This window comes from Zeugodacus cucurbitae, chromosome 2 (genome assembly GCF_028554725.1).
Source record: "Zeugodacus cucurbitae isolate PBARC_wt_2022May chromosome 2, idZeuCucr1.2, whole genome shotgun sequence".
Taxonomy (NCBI): Eukaryota; Metazoa; Arthropoda; class Insecta; order Diptera; family Tephritidae; genus Zeugodacus; species Zeugodacus cucurbitae.
Genome location: NC_071667.1, coordinates 23,459,986 through 23,483,047, shown reverse-complemented (window position 1 = coordinate 23,483,047; position 23,062 = coordinate 23,459,986). Strand labels below are relative to the sequence as shown.

At 32.0% G+C, this 23,062-nt stretch overlaps 2 protein-coding genes across 2 annotated transcripts in view; both read left to right on the top strand.

Annotated features, from left to right (window-relative positions):
- The window catches only part of LOC105216700 (serine-rich adhesin for platelets), a 134,385-nt gene that overhangs the window by 17,652 nt on the left and 93,671 nt on the right, over positions 1–23,062 (top strand). The gene's annotated exons all lie outside the window — the stretch shown is intronic.
- LOC105216703 (serine/threonine-protein kinase PAK 2) lies at positions 1,042–23,020 on the top strand. The gene is made up of 2 exons (XM_011191324.3): positions 1,042–4,185; positions 19,761–23,020. Exon 1 carries the CDS (start codon positions 2,022–2,024, stop codon positions 3,735–3,737), a length of 1,716 nt encoding a protein of 571 aa, XP_011189626.1. The 5' UTR covers positions 1,042–2,021; the 3' UTR covers positions 3,738–4,185; positions 19,761–23,020.

The window sequence follows — 23,062 nt, the reverse complement described above, 5'->3', positions numbered from 1 at the left end:
GTATGTATGTACATACAAAGACGCATATAACAAATGGAGTACATTCAAGCTCATAGGATAAAGACATTATTTCTACATATTTGTAGCATACAAAGTTAAAGCGCCACAGATTGACAAACATACAGCAAATGGGAATCAAAATTTATTGTGAAAATAAGTTGTTGTTTTTAGCAGTTAAAAAACATTACAAAACTATGTATATTTTTTGCTTTTGACAATACTCAGCGCATTCAATGCAAAAAAAAATTAAAAGGCACTTAAAAGAGGAAAATTGCAAAAAAAAATTATTTAAAAAATTTAAAGAAAAAACAAACGGTGCACTAAAGCGGTGAGGCACTGTATACAATTATTTTTACTACTGAAAATAAATACTTCATTTCATTATTAAACATTTATATTTTTTATAATCTTAACGAACATGACTTGAAGCAAAAACCGACAAGGAAATATCCGTTTCCTTTTGATCATTCTATGTCGTCGATTGAGAAGAAGAAGGAAGAGCTGCTTAACCAGCAATTATATTTTTCATAACATTCTTCGGCGAAAATTTTAATTCATTCGCTTATTATTTAACCTCATACAAAATACAACGCAATAATGAATGTTTAAAAATAAAAATACAAGTTGAACAATAATTTATGAATTCTAAAACTAGAAACAATTTTTACATTTAAGTTAAAATTTTGGGCGTTCGTATTCTAGACTGTGCACCTTTAGGAAACTGCATTGCCGACATTACACATTAGAGTGAGAAGTTACTGCACAACGCCGTAGATGGCCTTTGTTAAAGTGAGATGCAAATTTAACAAACCACCTCAGGGTTGCCATGTTCACAAGTTGATTATTATACATTTGTCTTTAAAATTTATTTTTTATTTACAAAAAACACGACTTTATTTAAAATGTTTATACCTGAAAAATTGTGTGAATATACTAAACTACTAAACCTTTTGGTTAGATAAATATTTCATGTGTAGTTTAAAATGGATTACATGCATCCCTGTAGCAAAGCAACAACAACAAATTATTTCGTTGGCGGTGTCAGTCGTTCGTCGACATTCAATCGAGAAAAGTGTAAAATTGAATTAAAACAAATCACAACATATCTCTTAAAACTACCAATTTTCTAAAGTTTTTGTTCTGCTGCAATGAAATAAACCAAAAAATAACTAAAAGAAGGGCATAGAAAATATGAGGGAAACAGGAATAAAGATGTAATAAAGATATTACAAGACGTGTGTGAAGGAAGAGAAATAAAGAAGGTGAAGTGCCACTCCTTTGTGTAAAAGACGAATGCGCCAGCAGTGGAGACAAAAGTGCTAAGTGCATAAGTGAAGGAAAAGCCAGATAAAAAAAGATATATGCAAGGACGGAATGTAGAGTCAGCAATAAAATATTGTTGAAAAAGATGCAATGTGATTGTACAAATGCAAAGAGGAGTGAATTGAATGCATCTGAGAAATTAGTAGATAAGAAAACATGTAACTAGTGCATGTGAAATTCATGTGAATAAAGAAACAAGTTTATGTATAATTGAAACGTAATTGGTGATTAATTAAACCACAGATATTTTAAGAACGAAAGAAATGTGCATACATGACGAAAAGTGGAATATATCATGTACAAAAAGAGCGTATTTGAAGTAAAGTAATCTCCAATAATTTAAAAGTTGGGAGTTAAAAGTACGACAAAAAAACTTGCTGAGTATTTGAAATAAGGCAATATATACATATGTACTTTCATGTTTTAAAGACTGATCGTCACCATGCATACTATAGAAACGCTACGTGTGAGTCACGCATTTTAGTAAGCAACACCTCCGAACTAGAGCTAAATGAGCAGTAAATTAAGGGTAGCAACAAACATCAACAAAACTATGTGTGTGTGTTACTGACTTAAAAAATTGCGATAATAATAAGATCGAAGAAAAAAATTATCAAGTTTACTTGCACAAAGAAAGAATACAATTCAAAATAGTTTATATAAACTAATATATATATATATATATATATATTGTCAAAATGACTAGTTTCACAAGTCTGAAAGGTTGGTTTGGACGCAAGAAGGAGCCTATCTCAGAAATTGGTAATCCAACAAACTTCCAGAGACATTATCATGTTTCAAGAAATGAAGAGACCGGGCATCTTGAAGGTTTGCCTGCGTCGTGGACGAGACTCATGAATGCACAAATTACCCGCGATGAACAGGATAAAAATCCTGACGCTGCCTACCATGCCGTTAAATACTATAACTATTCCATTAAGAAAAAGGACAATGAAGTATTTAAGCCGTTCATTACTGAAGAGGCCATTCATGAAGAATCAAAAGAGATTGATAACTATGTAAATTATAAAAATAAACACAAATCTCATGATCCAGATAAATCCGATGATGATGAATTATATGGGGGAGGAAGCTCGACTGGGGAAAGCGGTGCATCGTCCAGTGGAAACAGCAATAGTAGTAGTTTCAACGATAATCAACAAGCCATCCGTATGACCGGTTTGAATCAAGTGATTAAAGAACTTGAATCAAATTTATTAGCGCAACGCGAAACATTGAAACCAATATCATCATTGACCGGTGACGATCGTCCTCCATTGCCTGCCAAAAAATTACAAACTCTACCCCCTAAACCAGTTTTAAAACCAAAGCCCAGAGCTGTAACTCAACAGCTTTCGCGGGGAGTATCTGATCTTACTACTATCAACGCAGAAGAACCTTTGAACAAGATCAACACTAATACTATTATCCTCAATCCTGTAGCACCAGCAGATGCTGAAACCGAACCTGCTGAGGAATCTATTTTACGTCGATCCAAAGATAAACGTGCACAAAAGACAGACGCTGAAATTTATGAGGAATTACGGGCCATATGCAATATGGATGACCCTCGCGAGCGCTATCATACTACACAAGAAGTGGGTAAGGGCGCTTCTGGCATTGTATTCATTGCAGCCGATTTGCAAACCGAAGCGCAAGTTGCTGTTAAGACGATCGATCTTAAAAACCAGTCCTCAAAAGATCTCATTCTTACTGAGATACGTGTATTAAAGGACTTTAATCATAAAAATTTAGTAAATTTCTTAGATGCATATTTACTTGAACCAGAAGATCAATTATGGGTAATAATGGAATATATGGATGGTGGTCCACTGACAGACGTTGTCACTGAGACTGTTATGAAGGAACGGCAGATCGCGTGTGTTTGTCGTGAAGTTCTTTATGCAATAAGTTTTCTACATTCCAAAGGTATCATTCATCGTGATATTAAGTCGGATAATGTGTTATTAGGCATGGATGGTTCCGTAAAGGTGACTGATTTCGGTTTCTGCGCAAATATTGAAGGTGATGAAAAACGTCAAACAATGGTCGGAACACCATATTGGATGGCCCCCGAAGTTGTAACACGTAAGAAATATGGAAAAAAAGTAGACATATGGTCAATCGGTATTATGGCAATAGAAATGATCGAAGGTCAACCACCATATCTCTATGAGACACCGCTTCGTGCGCTCTATCTTATTGCAGCTAATGGCAGACCTGACGTTAAGAGCTGGGACAAACTGAGCCCTAGTTTACAAGACTTTCTAGATTGTTGCTTACAAGTTGAGGTCGACAAACGTGCGACAGCTGATGAGTTACTACGACACCCATTCCTTGATGATTGCAGTGAAGTAAAAGCATTGGTGCCGAACATTAAAGCAGCCAAGAAAGTGCTGCGGCGTATGGTGTAAAGTAGCATGCGAAGGGATGGGAAGATAAAAACAACGATTGTATACATAAAAGATCTGATCATGTTGGGTAGATTGACGTGCAATTGTAATATTGGATTAGTTCAGTTGTATTCATGAGCTGTGCAAGAACGTTGTGTATTTTAGTTGCCTATTTATATACTACGTAGCTATAAGTATGTATAAGAAGAGCCTTCAATCGGATATGAGGAATATTGAGTACGAAAATACTGTTAAGATATGCCACAAAGTCTTAATGCTAAGTCAATAAGTGTGACAGAAGGGTGAAGGCGAATGCTGAATTCAATATAGGGGGGAATACGAATGGAATATTGCTGTTGACAGAAAAATGCTATAGGGAACAGAAATAGTGCAACATAATTTTTATGAATTGGTGCATTAAATGAAGCATGCTAGAACATCGCTGGACGAACAGTATTGCAGTCGAAAGGTGAGCTCATTAAATTAAATAAGCTTACATACATAAAAAATATTTTTAATTTTTTTATTAACTTTCTTATTGCGATCGTATTTAAGTTGTACATATTACAATTCGATACATATTTGCTACTGTTTACAAAAATGTATGTTTTTGTACTATTTTCACAAAATTCGAAAAAGTTAAAAATTAAGTGTGAATATACTGACAAAAGTTTGGTTTGGCAGATGATTTTGGTTACATAATATTCCAATAAATATATATACATACATCGAAGTGGAACGCATCGTTGTATATTCGACATACGTAAGTTGCTTTTACTAGTCAACCTGACTAGGGAAATTAAATATTTTTTTTTTACAATAAGTTTTATATTACCTCATGTTATTGTTAAAATCGTACCGATTAATTCATTTACATAAAGTTTCTTTCATTTGTGCGACAAAAAAGTTGTATAGTGATTAGTCTGGCGAACTGCGTACCTACCTATTGTAGTCTTTTGATAAAATACAACCGCATACAAAGTGGGGTCGATACGTTGTGCTTAAGATTTCCCTCTAGGAAATTGAAACCTCCTAGTATATATAATAGTTTTGATCAAAGACGTTAACACCCGATTAGCTACAAATAGAGAAATCAGCTGTAATGTTTTTTACTTAATTATTAGTAACTTCTTGTTGCTAATACAAATATGTATATGGCAGATTTTAGTGAAAATAATGTGGATCCATCTTATTAACCTAAATATTTCCGAGCTACCATAAATTAAAAAAGCAGCCACTATAAAAAAATCATATGCAGATATTTATTTTCTGTGCTTGTTTATTATTTTATCAATATGCGCAGCGATAAACGAAAGTGTTTCCACTAACTTATTTATTAAGCGAAGCTCATTGGCATTCGTTGTTGATTATGTTTTTTGGCAATCACGATCGGGAAACGATGGCTGGTATACTGATGTATAAGTTGGTATAATGGGTATTAGCATGTACATTAGTATAACGAGTCACGATAGCACCTACTGGAAGGATAAAACGGCATTAGTTGTAAATTACTAGCCACGTTACTGTATTCCAAAATATTTTCGTATAATTTATTCTAACATACGTAATTTTGCGTAATACGTATTGATTGTCTTTTTCAAATCTCATTGTTACTAAATCACTGAAAATACATACATAGATGTGTGTTATTCTACATATTTGTTGTCTATCTATGATGAAAATGCAATTCTAACAACGATAGATTGTTTAATTACTCTAAAAGCTACTTAAATATATATGTTTAATTTTTTTAAATAATATTAATACAAGTTTGCTACATTTTGATGTAATTTTTAAATGTATTTTATGCTCCATTAATTCGGTAAAAACGTTTTGTTATTGAAAAGAAAATAATGCCCTGAAGGTAAAATTAGATTAGATAAGACCTATATTTGAAAGTTCTTATATAAATTTACTTTTGCTGTACGCATATATTACAAAAGAATTTTTGTTGTTATCTGTTAAACCGTTATCACAAATAGCAACAATCAACTTGCATTCGCAATTTTATTGCTGATAATTTTTGAAATGATTATAGGGGATTTTTTTATATATAAACGTTAACCATTTGCTGATTTGTTATGTCACAAATATATTATTTTAACTTTGGTTGTCGTTGTTGTTGCAACGGCATAAAATATTCCCAAATAATTTTGAGAAATTCTGCCAGTTGACAGTCCTTGGTAGGATAAAAATCCGAGTCCTTTCCGGTTACGCAGAAGGGACTGTGTTGGGAACGGTAACTTTGTAGGTATTGTCATACGGTGATACTATCAAAGTTTCATTCCTAGTTCATAACTCATTCCAAACAATTTGCGTTGTGAAGTATCTTATTTTTTGTGAATTTATTTAGACTCTTCTCTAGGTTAGAAAGAATTTGTTCCTATACAGGTTCATGTCTAATTCTTTGCTGGTCCGATTGGTATTGGCCCATTTAGCAGCGAACATCAGTTGCTCAGAATTTAAAGCCAACGTTGTATAATTCCGACAGCAAATACGAGAAACGTGCATAAATAAAAGAAATATACAAATATCGTTTCTTTTTTTTTAAAGAATATCAATTTTTTCGTTTTTTGTGTTGTATATGTAAACATCCGCCTTGCAATGTGTCCATCTTTTCCTGGTAGATGAGATTAAGTTTGTGTGAATTATGAAAGTATAGATGCACGGGGCCAGTAAATAGTATCCGCTACAAAATAGCAACTTGAAATGATTACAAACTAATATTAGTGGCAGCCAGTGAGTGACTCGTCGACATCTCTGACTTTTACGTTTCTCCTTTTTCAATGAAATAATTTTTGTGTAATTTCGTTTTCACCAGACATTTATATTTCCCCAAAGTGGTGTGAGTGTTTGCGGCGTGGCGCTTGTGTTGGCCATGGCGGCCGGCATTCACGATTTGTCTGTTGCTTTTTGGCTATATTTTGTTTATTTATTTATTTTTACTTGTTTTTATTTTTTTGCTGGTATTCGTACGTGATTTGTGATTTTTTGCCTGTTTTCTTAGTTAGTTATTAATACGTTTTTTTAAGTATGCTTTAAGAATTTTTTCGATGTAATTATGTGTATTTCTTTCATATTATATTAATTATTCTAAGCGCTCATTTCCTTGGCCTCAGTTGTGTGCCAGCTGTTTACGGATAATTAACAATAAAACCGAAGGTGATTGCTTGGATTGTACGTACATATATAGGAGTATGTTTGTAAATTTGTATCTGTGGCACCTTATCTCCATGATGGGAAACTACACTTGAGTGAATACGAAAAATGCATTCACGTGGACGTTCGCTTATTTGTATATATGTATGTATTTTGTTGTACATACATACTAATGTATTTAGGCATGTTCGTATGGCATGAACATAATTTACATACAAGTGTTGTTTGCACTTTAACTCACATTCATACAAATCACAATTGTACACAATCGCTTCCACTATAAAACGTGTGTGAAATTTGCAATTATTTATGTTAATGTTGTTGTTTTTTTTTTAATTTACTCATCGCGGTGGCACTTTTACTCATCAACCAAGTGTGGCTGTTATTCCAGACGTGTTCGCTGATTTTATTTTTTAGCCAGATTCATGTTGCTAAATTTCAGTGGAAAGCAAGCCAAAAAATAAAATTGCAAAAAAAAGAAAATATATATGTAATGCATTAAATATATAAAATAATTTGTTTACTTCAACTGTTTTATAGGAAACTGTACATTACCTTTCCGCCTCCTCTTACGTGTCGCCGTTAATGGAAATAAGAACTGCCGGTATAATCGTACACAAATGTATACCGTTTTTGTTTTTATTAAGTAATAAAACAACAAATGATAAAAACAAAATATACACTTGAAAAGCTATATTATTAAAAATAAATTGTTTAATTTACCAAAAATATTTCATTGCTCTGTTTAAGTGGAAAAATTCATGAATCACGTTTAATATATGTATGCATACATTTATATGGTTGTACATTATACATTAACAAAATATACAATTGAGTTTGTTTCCATTTGCTATAACCTGGTTCGTTTATATATTGAGCTATTTTGAAAATTTAGAAGAAAGCAGCGTCGTCAGCAGTTATTGATAAAATTGTATTTAAATTAACTTAATCCAACAATTAACCCATTCAGTATTCACTTTATTCATTTTGTATTTATTCTTTAGAAATTGAATTGAGAAATTGTTATTTTTTGATAATATTGTATTAGTTTCGGCTTGAATAATGTATTGAGACAACAATACTTTTATTATTATCATTAAGATCTGATTGTGAGTTATAAGAGATAAGGATTCGATTACAAAGATACAGTTGTAAGATAGTTTTAAAATCATTGCAAATTGTAGATTTAGTTGGACTCTTGCTGAAAGAACCGTAGAATGATGTTGTTGAATGTGGCCTATAAATTCAGAAATATCTTATCTGCTGATCTAAAACTTATCGAAAATTACGACAGTTATGCTTGCTTAACCTGAACGTGATATTTTTGTTCGTAGATAAAGTGTTATTCCTCAAGCAATTTTATTATACAACAGATTTTGTGTGTGAAGCCAATCCAGAGGTTTTAAATATTGTAGTGTTAAAATTAAATTGAATTCGTACGCAGGAATCAAGTAAACTAAAGATTTTTTTGCATATTTATTTAAATTATTACCCTAAAAAATAAGATTCGAACGCAATGTTCACTTAGCTTTGCTTCCTTTAATGATACACATTAATTTAACTGGGGTGGTTACACGTTGTGACTATCAAATTTCAAACAAAATTATGTGTCATTTCAACCCCATTTCCCTGGCCAACATGGCTATTAAGTTTTCGTGCATTAAAAACCGCTGAGTCATGTCATATACTGTACTGACTATGATGCATTTGTGCGAAGTTTGCATGCGTATTGTTTGTGTCTATGGTACTTATTATGTACATATGTATATATTTATATAAAAAACTAATAGGACTTATGACCGCAACGAAAAAAAGGAAGGGCTGCAAAAGAGTAAAGTCTTTTAATTATAATTACATACATATATACCTTAGGAACGCTCTTATCTTGAATGTAAAAAAACGGAAAATTATTATATTATTATGTGACTTTATTTAAGCGTGCATACATGTTCTCTTTAACTTAACTTGTGTAGGAAAATATTGACAAAATATGTTGTACAAGCGGCTACAGTTTGTTGACCTTGACTTGATTTTTAATTTGCCTTTTGGCTACCTACTTAACGAGTAATTGTGTAAATGTGTTTGCACATATTCGTATGTTGTAATCTTAATGGCTCGCTTTTAAGCTACGTTTTGTATTCGTATGTATGCCTATTTACGAATTTCTGCAAGTTATTTTTAAAAATGTTTCTTCGTTGTTGTTGTTTTGCTGTTATTTAAGTACAACTATTTTCCCATATGCTATTAAATATTATTTCCATAATCGCAGCGCAAAGTGAATGAATGTGCATTTCCAACTCAGCGCAAGCGTTAATCTCTGCATGAGTGTTAACATCCACTTACATGTGTACATATTTACATATGCGTGTGCATATATGTACATATGTACATACATATTTATATGTATGCATAAAATATTGTATCAATCTTGCACGCTTTTACAGACACGCTACATACAGTCATGCAAACATATGTATGTCCATACATATGGCTATGGTCGCGTCTTTGTGCCGCTGCCCGTCACTCAGAGTCAGTCAGTCAGTCGGTAATGCAACGCTGTAAACTTGTTAATATCCATGGGTTATTTTCGATTTTTAAATCGCCACACCGTGGCGCTGTCGATTTCGTTGTTGGTGCTAATATTTTTCTTTTTCATTTATTTGCATTTAATTCTTTTTTATTGCTGCACTGTCTATGTTAATGTTTTTGTTTCCACATATTTTTTCACTCTGATTTTCTTTTGGCCTTTGCTGCCGTTCCAGCTGTTGGTCTGTTGTTGGTGCCTCGGACTAATCATTGGTGAGTTGAACGGCAGTCTGCTCTTGCAGTTGTTGTTGTTGTTGCTGTTGATGCAGACAACGTATTTTAATTTTATTTTTTATTATTCATTGCTTTTTGAAATGTGTGGTGTTGTTGTTCTTGCTTGGTTGCTGTCACTGGCTGTCATTGCCATGGCTTTATGTTGTTGTTACTATTACTATTGCTTCTTGTTGCTTGAGTGCATTAGTAGGATTGTTAATGTTGCTTTAGCTGCTTCGTTGGCTGCCATCTTCGCTGTAAAGTAATATTGCTTTTATTATTGTTGTTTTTGTCCTTGTTGTTGTTGTTGTTTGGGTGTGAATTATTTAGCCTCAACGTTGATTAGCATTTTGTATACACACATTCACAGTAGCTTTCGCGCATTTCATTTGGTTCCGTTTCATTTCATTTCTTCATATTTCATTTGAAGTAGTGCAAGAGTAAAAGTCGAAATTAAACATTCATGCTTACGTATACACTCGGTCATGCGTGGATACATATGTAAATATCAAATTATGTGAATACTTGCAGGCATCAAATCAGACAGTTGCTATATTAGCGAAACTACTCCATCTACAGATGAGTTATGTACGTGCGTACTTACAAAGATATATAGATGGTGTATATCTTATTACATAATGAAAAGAGGTCATTAATCGAAGCTTTAATAGCCGGTTCACGAAAACTTTACACTGGTTCATTGGATTTTCGTTATCTTTCAGGGGTTTTGTTTGAACGCCATTGACCTGCTAGCTAATTCCACTTATTCATTCTAAATTCATTATCACAAAAATTAAACTAGTTAAACATTTTACAGACTACTCTAAATAAAACTAGTTTTATTATCAAGTTAAATTTAGTAGTGTAGTATACATATATGGTACATTTACGTAAACCCTTTATATATTATATTTATTTATATTTACTATATAGCTACATTCATACATATGCACGAGTATGTATCTCACACATTATGAGCACTTGCGGAAACAAAGAAATTCCTCACAATTGCTTATTTTTCAGTGTATAAATACTGTTTTCGTGTTAGTTTGCGGCTTCTGCGTTTGACAGGCCTAATTTTTCGGAAATATTAATTAGTAATTTAAAGCAAGTTATTTTAACATAATAGAAATCCATATTTTATAATTTGCTTGTAAGCGAAATTAATCACAACTATAACGAAATTTGAGAAAACCATTTAAAAGAACACACGCTACACATGTTGTGTGAAGAGGAGAAAGCACTTTCTTTTAAATTTTGGTATTTGCTTAGGTTAAGGTTCTTAGAATACCCAATTCACAAAAAAAGCTCAGCCTAAAATGTAAATAACTAAAATTAATCAAAAGTATAATAATACTAAACAAAATTAAGTAATTTCATTCACTCGGAAATCTTTTATATCTACATAAAATTTTGTTTTAAAAAGTCTAACAGCCGGTTTCACCAAAATTTTTAATTAAAAATTAAGTTCCATTTAATTCTAATTTTAAATTTTATTTTGTTTTGTACTTTAGTTTCCTGGGTTTCAGCTTTATGTACAATTCACATACAAAAAATTGTATTTATTTGTCAAAATAAAAAATATTCGAAATCAGCTGATAGAAAAATGTAAACATAGTTGTATATGGTTATATTTATTATAAATAATATTTAAATGGCAAAGCGAGACCGATTAAATAAAAATTAAATCAAATGGTGAAACTGAAATAAATAATTTTTCACTTCAATTTGTTTTGTGAAACCGGCTGTAAATGTTCGTTTATATAATCTTTAGGAAAACATTTTTGTCGACAACCGACAATTAATATTACCCACTTATTAAATATATCCTTTTTTAATCCGCTATTAACACTTTATGCCAAAAGATTCAGTACAATTTGTAGTTTTTTTCAAGTTAGACCTGATAGGTATATTGTTGTACTAAATAGAAATATTTTTTCTAATATGCATATTCGTGCCGAATGTTGAGAGATTTTAGCGGTCTTATATGTATGTACATATATGCTATATATATTTTCTCACCATATTCATTTCCTTCGATTTGTGGTATGAAAGTGGAATAGGAAACTTTAAAAATTCATCCCCGATCAAATAAAAAAAATAGAAGAACTTTCATATCCGCCATAGTTTTGAAATAAAACCTTTTCCCGTCCTTTCGTCATGCTGTAAGTCATACGTTTGTACTTCATCTATTTGAATTGTGTTCAGTTGACTTTGAGCTGCATTTGTGACAGTAAATATTTGTTCAGCCTGTTATTTTGTGGCTCACGCTCAAAATTTAGTACGCTCTTTTGTTCCCTTTTGATATTAAAACCATGTTTATCGCTTTTTATTTGCCGAAGAACCAAAAACGTTGAAAATATCTATGAACTCGTTACATCAATACCGTTAACATGTGACTTTTCATGCAGAGCGTTTGTATATTGACTCACCCACTACAGTGGCCCATTCTTGCACTCTCGCACTCTCTAATCAGTCGTCAATATCTCCAATAAAACTGATAAGGACACTGATAAGTCGCTATTAATTTCAATTTAAGACTTAAAATAAAAATAACACGTACAAAATATATTTATACAAAAACATATATGGTGAGTGTATAAGCGCACTTTGGTCTGTGTATGTTTGGTCAGTGTTAGTGAAACAGTAACAATGAAATGCAGACTGCAATAGATAAGAGTTTTGGAATTAGATAGTTTGTTGGTAGTATTATATGTATATATATATATCTATACATTTATATACGTATGTACTTTCAAAAATTAATCGATGAGAGGTTATATAACGGAAACGTTGAACAGCATATGACCCACAAAAATATGGGTGTAATGTATATGTTTACTCTTCACAATTAAATCTTGTACAAACAACGGTGTTTTAGCAAACCATTGATATAACTAAAACATTATATTGTACCCGCTAAAATAAGTAGCATTGCAAATAAATATGATCTTTTATAAGTAAGCAGTACTAGACAAATTAAAAATATATTTCACTTAAAAATATGTATATGTATATCTAAATATTTGTATATATCTGAGTAATCTAAACATGTTTCTACCATTTTGGCCATATCCGATATGTATATAGTCTGTGCATGTATGAAGCCAAGAAAGTATTTATTATAATAAACAAAATAAATTACCACATATTCGTATGTACGTAATGCTTTTTGAAAAGGTCACCTGTGAGAATGCTTCATTGTTTGCAAAAATTTACCATGTTTATATACAACAGACAGAATTTATTGTTTTCAACACGTAGAAACACAATACATCAATTTGTTTGAAACAGCAAGCATATTGTTTCAATAATACAGGTACCATATCCTTGCTACTTAAGGCTTTGCCTAAAGAATGTGTTACACAGTGTCTGACAGGTAACGAAGAATTTCCAAATAGACGGATTACATCTAGACATACTTAAATATACAGACAAAAAGCCAGACAAATTGTATATTGAGGCATTGTAGTAAAATAGATAAGCAATGCCACAGGAAAATTTACGCTTTAATTGCAGACAGAGTTCATCGGTTGTATTGCTTTCTTCATTTTACCCACATAAATACTGAATGCGTTTGTAACTGCGCTGCAAAAGCATATCAGGTAACATAGTGTCAAAATGGAATGCAACAACATCAATTCAACTTTAATCCGGCTCAAATGGAATCGGTGTTTTGACAATCGATTTGAATGTTGCTGAAATGCATTTTTTGTTTCTTTAAAATTATTTTTTGTTTAAGATCTTAGAACATTTGATATACTCGACTTAGTATTTTTATCATTTTTATCTGAAGATGTACATAAAATTATACTTATAAAATGTAAACACATCCTTAGAATTTTCCATTCTATTCATTTGTATGTATGTAGTGTAATAGTCTAAAATTTTTGATGTCCAGACCCTTTAATATCTTTATTGTGTTATCTATATTGGTCTACGTTATCTCACGGCCATTCAAAATAATGTTGTAACTTGTTGTAACTTTTCGAAATTTAGCATATCTCATATGAACAGTTGCTTCACTTGACTCAGAATCAATTAAACGCTCATAAAGCCCAAAATTCAAATTTCTTTGTAAAACTTTTTTAAATACTAGTGTCTCGAAGATTTTCGTTTTTCTGAAAACTGTATATTTTACATACATAAATCATTTCTACAAGAGTGTACAGCTCCTGGCGTATGCCGATGATATTGATATCATCGGAAGCAACAACCGCGCCGTTTGTTCTGCGTTTTCCAGACTAGATAAAGAAGCGAAGCGTATGGGTCTGGTGGTGAATGAGGACAAGACGAAATATCTCCTGTCATCAAACAAACAGTCGGCGCACTCGCGTCTTGGCTCCCACGTCACTGTTGACAGTCATAACTTTGAAGTTGTAGATAATTTCGTTTATCTGGGAACCAGCATTAACAACACCAACAATGTCAGCCTTGAAATCCAACGCAGAATCACTCTTGCCAACAGGTGCTACTTTGGACTGAGTAGGCAATTGAAAAGTAAAGTCCTCTCTCGACGAACCAAAATCAAACTCTATAAGTCGCTCATTATTCCCGTCCTGATGTATGGCGCTGAAGCGTGGACGATGACAACATCCGATGAGACGACTCTTGGGGTTTTCGAGAGAAAGGTTTTGCGCAAGATTTTTGGTCCTCTAAACATTGGCAACGGCGAATACCGCAGGCGATGGAACGATGAGCTGTACGATTTATACGACGACATTGACATAGTTCAGCGAATAAAAAGACAGCGGCTACGCTGGCTAGGTCATGTTGTACGGATGGAAGAAAACACTCCAGCTCTGAAAGTATTCGATGCAGTACCCGCTGGAGGAAGCCGCGGAAGAGGACGACCTCCACTCCGGTGGAAAGACCAAGTGCAAAGTGACCTGGCTTCACTTGGTGTTTCCAATTGGCGCCAAAAAGCAAAAAGGAGGAATGAGTGGCGCGCTCTGGTGGATTCGGCTATAATCGCTTAAAGCGGTTCCTACGCCAAATATATATATATATAAATCATTTATGGATAAGTCTAATTAGGGATTTAAATTTAGTGACGTTTTCTCATTAAAGCGATAAGGATTTTTCAATGTTTGTGAAATCTCTTTCTCCGACGAATAAATTTTGTTTTATTTAAATTTGTATTCACCACTCCTTAAACCTTTTTCAATCTCATTTGTTTATCATAGGTCACCACAAAGATTATTAAATCGATTTACAAGCTGAATATGTATTGAATGAACACGTTGTACACAAACTTTCCAACGCCTGTAATTTCTCTATGTTTTTAAATCATTCAAACATTGAAACATTGTAGGAAACTATCGACGTTTCGAATACCTTTTCGAATTTACATAGATTGGTTTAAATTGTCGGTGATTTGATGCAATCGATTTTAAAACTGAGAAACAAATATACGTTAACGTATGAAGTTGTAAACATAATGGGATTGCTTATAATCAAATTAGTTGTTTCTTTAATAAAATTTTCGAAATTTCGACAGGTATTTCAGCGGAGATTACTGTACATATTAATGTATTTATTTATATACTCACGGAAAATGAAATATATTTAATCGATATCGCTTCTGTATATAGTCTACTGGCTCAGACCTTTAGTAATCTTCTTCTACAAATATTCGTTGTGTTTTCAATGACACATAATGTAATAGACCCGGATTGTAATATTAGAATTATTCAAATCACTTTTATGGCCTTGTATACCATTTGTCAAGTTTTTATGTATTCACCCGACCAATGTTTGTAGTAATAGTAGATATCTACGCCATAGTACTTTCAAACAGCGGATCAAATTGTATCAAAGTATTAATCAAGTCACACATTTCTCAAGCCTCAGCATTTGACACAATTTTAGGGGTGTTTCCAATTTTTACATATTTTTTGACGTTTAAGTAAGTAAAAGTGATAGTGAAACTTGAAATTAAATACCGGTGATTTGTCATAAAAGTAATCTGATATTTTTTTTTTAATTTTGTCAAGTATTAACCATGTTAAAGGAACTAATGTCAATTATTACTTATACATACATATAATACCATTTGGAAGCATACGTATGTATGTGTATAAAATACTACTTATTTGCTATAATACCGAGTCAAGCTGGCCGCGGATTACAAAGTACATGCGTAAGCACATACTTAGTTAATAATTAAGCATGCAGACGAAATTCGTCAACCGATAAAATATAATGCAGCTGTTATTCACGAAATTATAAGTTGCTCGTATGTGAAACAATAATAATAACAAAATGTATTTAATAATGAGCGCTGGAAAATTTCAGTTTTTTTGTTATATAAATTTAAAGCACAACACTGCAATTCATCTGTGTGCATTTTGTATATAGCTACTTACATATGTATGTATACAATGTCGATGGATATGTGTAGTAATATCGCATACAGCAATGGCTTCGGCGTCACCAGCGTCAATTATCAGCGTTATAATTATATTTATCAGCAATGGGCCGCCGCGAGTTGAGGCCATTGCAAATACTTACATAGTTATACACATATACAAGTCTGTATGAATAAAAGTGGAAAAAACTTCAACGGCAATTGGTGAAAATAATCATTTTGTTTTTGTATTGGACATTCCTATGTGAAGTGGAGCGCTTTGGTGGGTGTTGAGGCATTTTTTTAACGCACATACATACATACATATTTATACAGCTATGGCTGAAGTACATAAGTATGTTTTAAATGGTGTTTTGGAACTCTATGCACACTCCTCCAGGGATATGCTTTAGCATAAATTCACTAACTTGCGTTCTATGAGAAAACCTACTGATTTTCAGGTTGTGTTCTGCTATTGTTTTGCATGTGTAAATCGAAAATTTGCAAGTTTTGACGCCATTATACACCTGAGACCATTCGGTAGTCCGTTGATTTTGTTGTTGGTCGGCCCCTAGACAAAACATTCGGAGGTCAGTATTTTGTATGCCTTATTGGCTCTATTGGACACCGAGTTTAAACTTATTAAAGATTTTTGGGCCAAATACTATACATTTAGTAAAATGTATGTTAATATTATTATTAAAGCATAATTACAAAAAAGTACACATTTTAATGGCAGCTAAAAAATGTATATCCAATAATATGTTGCACACTGTATACTATTACTTTGTAAGTACTTATGTATGTATATGTTGTAGTTGTGTGAATTATTGACACACTATAATAAAATATAACAATGCAAAGACACGACTGCCTTATTTTAAAATAATCGAGCTATAGTACTGGTTAGCGTTGGAATTTCCGCGAATATTATGCAAGCCTGTACGAACATCTACATATACTACATATATTTACTAAGTGTTCACTGCATAACATTTCACTCTAAATCAGCAGCTTTATGGCAATGAAACCTATTAGGACCACAAATTAAGTAAAAGTTTGGTCGTAGTCGATGAAGCACTCAATAGTATTCTGATTGCTTGAATTATACTAATTCTAATAATCATAATAGAAGCGCATATAAATCAGCTGTTTTTTATTTTCCATGAATTGCCACAATGACGTTTACGGTATGAATGATAAAAAGTTGTTGTCGTCATAATGGATTGTAATGTCGTCCGTGGTAAGTGCATGATGAAATCCTAAAAATAATTTGTTTGGGATAATGAGAAGTCTTGTAGTTGTCGCGTTATTGGTAAAGTTCAAAGTTCGTTTCTTTTTCTTCGTCTAAAAATCATCCGCTATACTATTTTAATATGCTCAATCGCCGTATTGGGAATAAATCAAAAAAAAAAAGATTAAAATTTCAAAAATGTTTAAGAATGTTACAAATATTAGATTTTTGAGTTTTTATACTCTCGCAACCTGTTGCACAGAGTATTATAGTTTTGTTCACATAACGGTTGTTTGTGTCACCAAGAAAAGAAAGAGTTAGATATGGGGTTATATATATATATAAATGATCAGGATGACGAGTAGAGTTGAAATCCGGATGTCTGTCCGTCCGTCCGTCCGTGCAAGCGATAACTTGAGTAAAAATTGAGATATCTTAATGAAACTTGGAACACATGTTCCTTGGGACCATGAGAGGGTTGCTTTCGAAAATGAGCAAAATCAGTCCACTGCCACGCCCACCAAATGGCGAAAACCAAAAACACATAAAGTGTATAACTAAGCCATAAATTAAGTTATAACAGTAAAATTTGGAATAAAGGATCGCACTAGGAAGGGGCATATTTGGATGTAATTTTTTTGGGGAAGTGGGCGTGGCCCCGCCCCCACATCGGTTATTTGTATATATCTCGCAAACCAATGAAGCTATATAAACCAAACTTTCTGCAGTCGATTCTCTTACGTACCCCACCACAAACCATGAAAATAGTTGAAATCGGATAATAACCACGCTCACCTCTCATACAAAGGTTAGGTTGAAAATTACTAAAAGTGGGTTAACTCACTAACGAAAAACGTCAGAAACACTAAATTTCACATAAGAAATGGCAGATGGAAGCTGCACTCAGATTTTTTTACAAAATGGAAAATGGGCGTGGCGTCGCCCACTTAAGGGTCAAAAACCATATCTCAGGAACTACTCGACCGATTTCAATGAAACTTGGTTTGTAATAGTTTTCTTACATCCCAATGATATGTTGCCAAATCGCTTCACAACCACGCCTACTTTCTATATACCAGACCTTTGAAGACGATCTTAATGGTTAACTTTACAATATATAAAGGAAGCACTAGTGAAGATATCGATGCAGAACTTTGCACAAATACTATGTTTATAGTGTGGCAGCCCCATTCTAAAAATCGCCGAAATCGGACTATAGGCCCAAGGCCCCATATATCGAACATGAGGATCTCGGTGCTTCTAACCTAATATTAGGGTTTCCAGCTTTCAATGGTCTTTATATAATATATATGACGAATATGTGGGTCAAATTGTGTATTATATAATATTAATTAAGTTAAATAAATAAATTGCGAGAGTATAAAATGTTCGGTTACACCCGAACTTAGCCCTTCCTTACTTGTTTTTATACTCTCGCAACCTGTTGCACAGAGTATAATAGTTTTGTTCACCTAACGGTTGTTTGTGTCACCAAGAAATATAAGAGTTAGATATGGGGTTATATATACATAAATGATCAGGATGACGAGTAGATTTGAAATCCGGATGTCTGTCCGTCCGTCTGTCCGTCTGTCCGTCTGTCCGTGCAAGCGATAACTTCAGTAAAAATTAAGATATCTTAATGAAACTTGGAACACATGTTCCTTGGCACCCTGAGGAGGTTGCTTTCGAAAATGGGCAAAATCGGTCCACTGCCACGCCCACAAAATGGTGGAAATCGAAAACCTATACAGTGTCATAACTAAGCCATAAATAAAGTTATGAAAACGAAATTTGGAACATAGGATCCCATTAGGGAGGGGCACATTTGGATGTAATCTTTTTGGAAAAGTGGGCGTAACCCCGCCCCCAAATAGGTTTTTTTTATATAACTCGCAAACCAATAAAGCTATATAAACCAAACTTTCTGCAGTCGTTTCTTTTAGCCATTTCTTTATACAGTCCAAAAATGAAAGAAATCGGGTAATAACCACGCCCACCTCCCATACAAAGGTTAGGTTGAAAATTACTAAAAGTGGGTTAACTCACTAACGAAAAACGTCAAAAACACCAAATCTGCCGTAAGAAATGGCAGAAGAAAGCTGCACTACGATTTTTTTACAAAATGGAAAATGGGCGTGGCGTCGCCCACTTATGGGTCAAAAACCATATCTCAAGAACTATTCGACCGATTTCAATGAATTTCGGTATATAACACTTTCTTGACACCCTGATGAATATGGGCGAAATCGGTTCACAACTACGTCTGCTTCTGTATATATGTATAGTACTTCAGAGTATTTATCGTACAGTTGGAGATAATAAATATCAAATTTTATCCACTTGGACAGTTTCGGTACGGAAAGTATTTGATTCTACGAAAATTATCGATTTAATTTAGCACTATTATTTTTTACTATTTATTAATTAATAGTTTTGTAGTTGTATTTATTGCTATTTTATTTGTATAATATTTAATTAACAATTATATTATTTGTTTCAGATAATTAGACGATAATTTTGAGTGCACCACCGGCAATTTAGATTAAATGCAACATCCGGAGTATTCCGCGCCCAACTATAGCAGCAGCAGCAGCAGCAGCAGCAACAAATACGACACAACACCGTTTCTACTACTACTATTATTAATAATACAGCAACTACTACTACTACTACTACTACTAAATAGTAATCATTATGAGAAATATCAGCAAAGTCTGAGTTCCATATTTTTTATTAAACACACACATCCGCACATCAACAAACAGTAGTAATAAAGTAATTATAATTATCGAAAATATAATTAATATGTACGTACGTAGTTTGTATATCGAATAGCCGACTATACAAAATAATCACTTCAACTAAACTATCAAAAACGCGCATTTTGGCAGTAGCTAAGACATAGATTCTTACAGTGGTTGTACTCTTTCAGCTAATTCATACATACAATGTCAAAAAGAACGTAGTTTAAAAGCAGACAATTTAAAAAAAAAATAAACTAATTTATTCCTATTTTCCATTATTTCAAATATTTGCTTTATTATTTACTCAAAAATGCCAATAATTTTGCACTTGTAGTTCTTTTTTTTAACTAAAATAAAGTGAAAGCTGCAAAACAAAAAATATAATAATATTAAAAAAAAAATTAGTCACATTTCTATGCATAAGCAAATATGTATATAAATACTTGCACACAAAAAATATATACGATAAAACGATTAGCGATATTTTCATTGCCAAAATTATTGTTATTATACTTCATTTTAATTATATATAAACTTGTATGTATATTTAAATTAAACATTTTTTAAATAAATAGTTATTTTTACATACATAGATATGTACTTTATTTAATATGTAACTTTATTAGTATTTAGTTATAATCTTGCGTTATTTTTTTAATTTTTTTAAATATTTATTTTGTTTCTACAAAATGCAATTGCACTTTTAATGTAACTTGCAAACGAGTTAATTTGAATTAAACATAGTACATGCATACATGCATACACTTACCAATATATTACGTTAAAGAATTGATGAGCGTAAATACAACTCGTAAATACTTATAATCAATTAATATCAATGTGATTTAAGCGATTTTATCAAAGCTATCTAATGTCTTTAAAACCACGTTAAAAACATAAAAAAAGTTGTTCTATGCGATGTTGTTGTAGGTTCTCAAATGCAAAGTAAACTAAATGAAACATTTTTACGCAATAAGAAGTACTGCAAATATAAAATGTAAACATATTGAAAATAAAGATTGTATTTCAAACTAAAAGAATGAGACATCAATTAAACATATACATAAATACATATGTAGGAATAGCAATTAAAATAATAAATTAAAAAACAAAAAAATAAAACAAAATATCGTGGGCATTAGACGAGTATTGAATGGGCCAAATATTGTTACAACGCGCATTTTTAATTTAGTCTTTACAATATGCAAGTTGTGATGCCTGATTATTGAGTTTCGCTGTCATTGAACCATATAAACTAAAATTGAAATAAATAAATATACATACATATAAGTCTTCTATATTTTTTTTTTATATACTGTTGTAAGCTAAAGTGCCATTAGGTCTAAATTGTTTAGAAAAAATCGAAATTTTATTGTTGTTGTTAACAATAACGCTCAGCAATAAGTTTACAAGTTGTATATAACTTAGCTATGTAAAGCGATAAAATTTCGTAAAAATTCCTTAAAAACGCATTGTATTGTAATTTGTAGCTTCGAAAAATCCATAGATTCCGTTTGCATTTACATCAGCGAAAACACATTTGTATTATATAAAAACCTTTCGACTGGCATTTGCTACAACATAAATAGTAAATGCATTATTTTTAGACAGGCAATTTTAAATACACACAATAATCATATATGTACAAATTTTAAAAGGTTATTTTTTCATTATTGTACCACAACAACAAATATGTATTAAACGAGTACTTGCTTGTAGGTTAAAAAGCTTAATTTAGCACAGCTGAAAAGTTTAAAAATTCTAAATTTAATCATAAGCCGGTAAATGAAAACACGCAAAGTGTCGCTGTATATAACTAAAATTCAAATAATTTCATTAAGAATTTGTACTTGGGGGAATACAACATATTTTTCAATATTAAAATATCAAACAACTTTTAGTGTATTTCTGCCATGCAATAGCTTGACAGTTGGTGGCAATACATTTTGTATCGCTGAAATTAAACAATAAAAATTATATGTAGTTTATAAAAAAAATACATAATTTACCATAATTTGTGCTTTTCTTACTATCGGTCATTTCACTGAATCAAGATACACTAACATTATTCTTAATTTATTTAAAACCACAATTAGCTTCAATTTAATGTTTACTGAAATAAAAATGAGCTGTTTTCTCACCTTTGTGATGGTTACAGTAATTTATATAACGGTTTTGAGTAATTTGGCAATATTCTAATGTTATAAAAACGCAGCGCCACTGAAAACATCAAACGCACAATTAGCAATAATTATATGTAGTAATAACACAAAATTTCATTATAGCTAATTATTGGATGCAAAAATATAGTTAAACAAATCAATATGCCATTATTATGTGCAGGCATATATTAAAAGCAGTATAATTCACATATGAGCACCTATACTTATAATAAAAAGGCAGATAGATATGTATATTTTTTATTTCCACCCAAACGGTCTTAATAAATTCCGCTATGACATTGCATAGCTTTGTTGCTTTAAAATGTTGTAAATGAGTTTAAATTATTTCACGTTCCATTTGTTTATATCATTTTCTTGTAAATGATAGTTAAAATATCGTTTTTGACCTGCAACAAATCTTTATTGAATTATCGACTTTACTGTCTAAATTCTAACCCATAATAAATTAAATTCTAAAATTTACTTCCTTGCATTGTCATATAAATTTAAAATTCTTCCTTATTTCGCTCTTTTGCAAGCTAGCAAATCAAATATATCATAAGAACACAAAGTATAACTAATTCAATTAAAACCTGCTATTTATTCGACCTTCATTATGTTGTGTACATACTTGCACTCAGCTCATACTTATTTGAGCACTTTCCAAGAAATAACTATTCTCCTTTTGTGAACTCCCAATTGAGGGAAAAATCAGATCAACGCATAAGCAACGATATTAATACCATTTCTTTATATACATATATATATACATAGTTTTAACAGTAGCATAGTTATCCCACAATTATGCAATAAATGAAAAAAACCAATAATTTTATAGTATTTAAATGTTTAATGTAACAGTGAATTAAGTAAAGCAGAAATTTTATACAAACAAA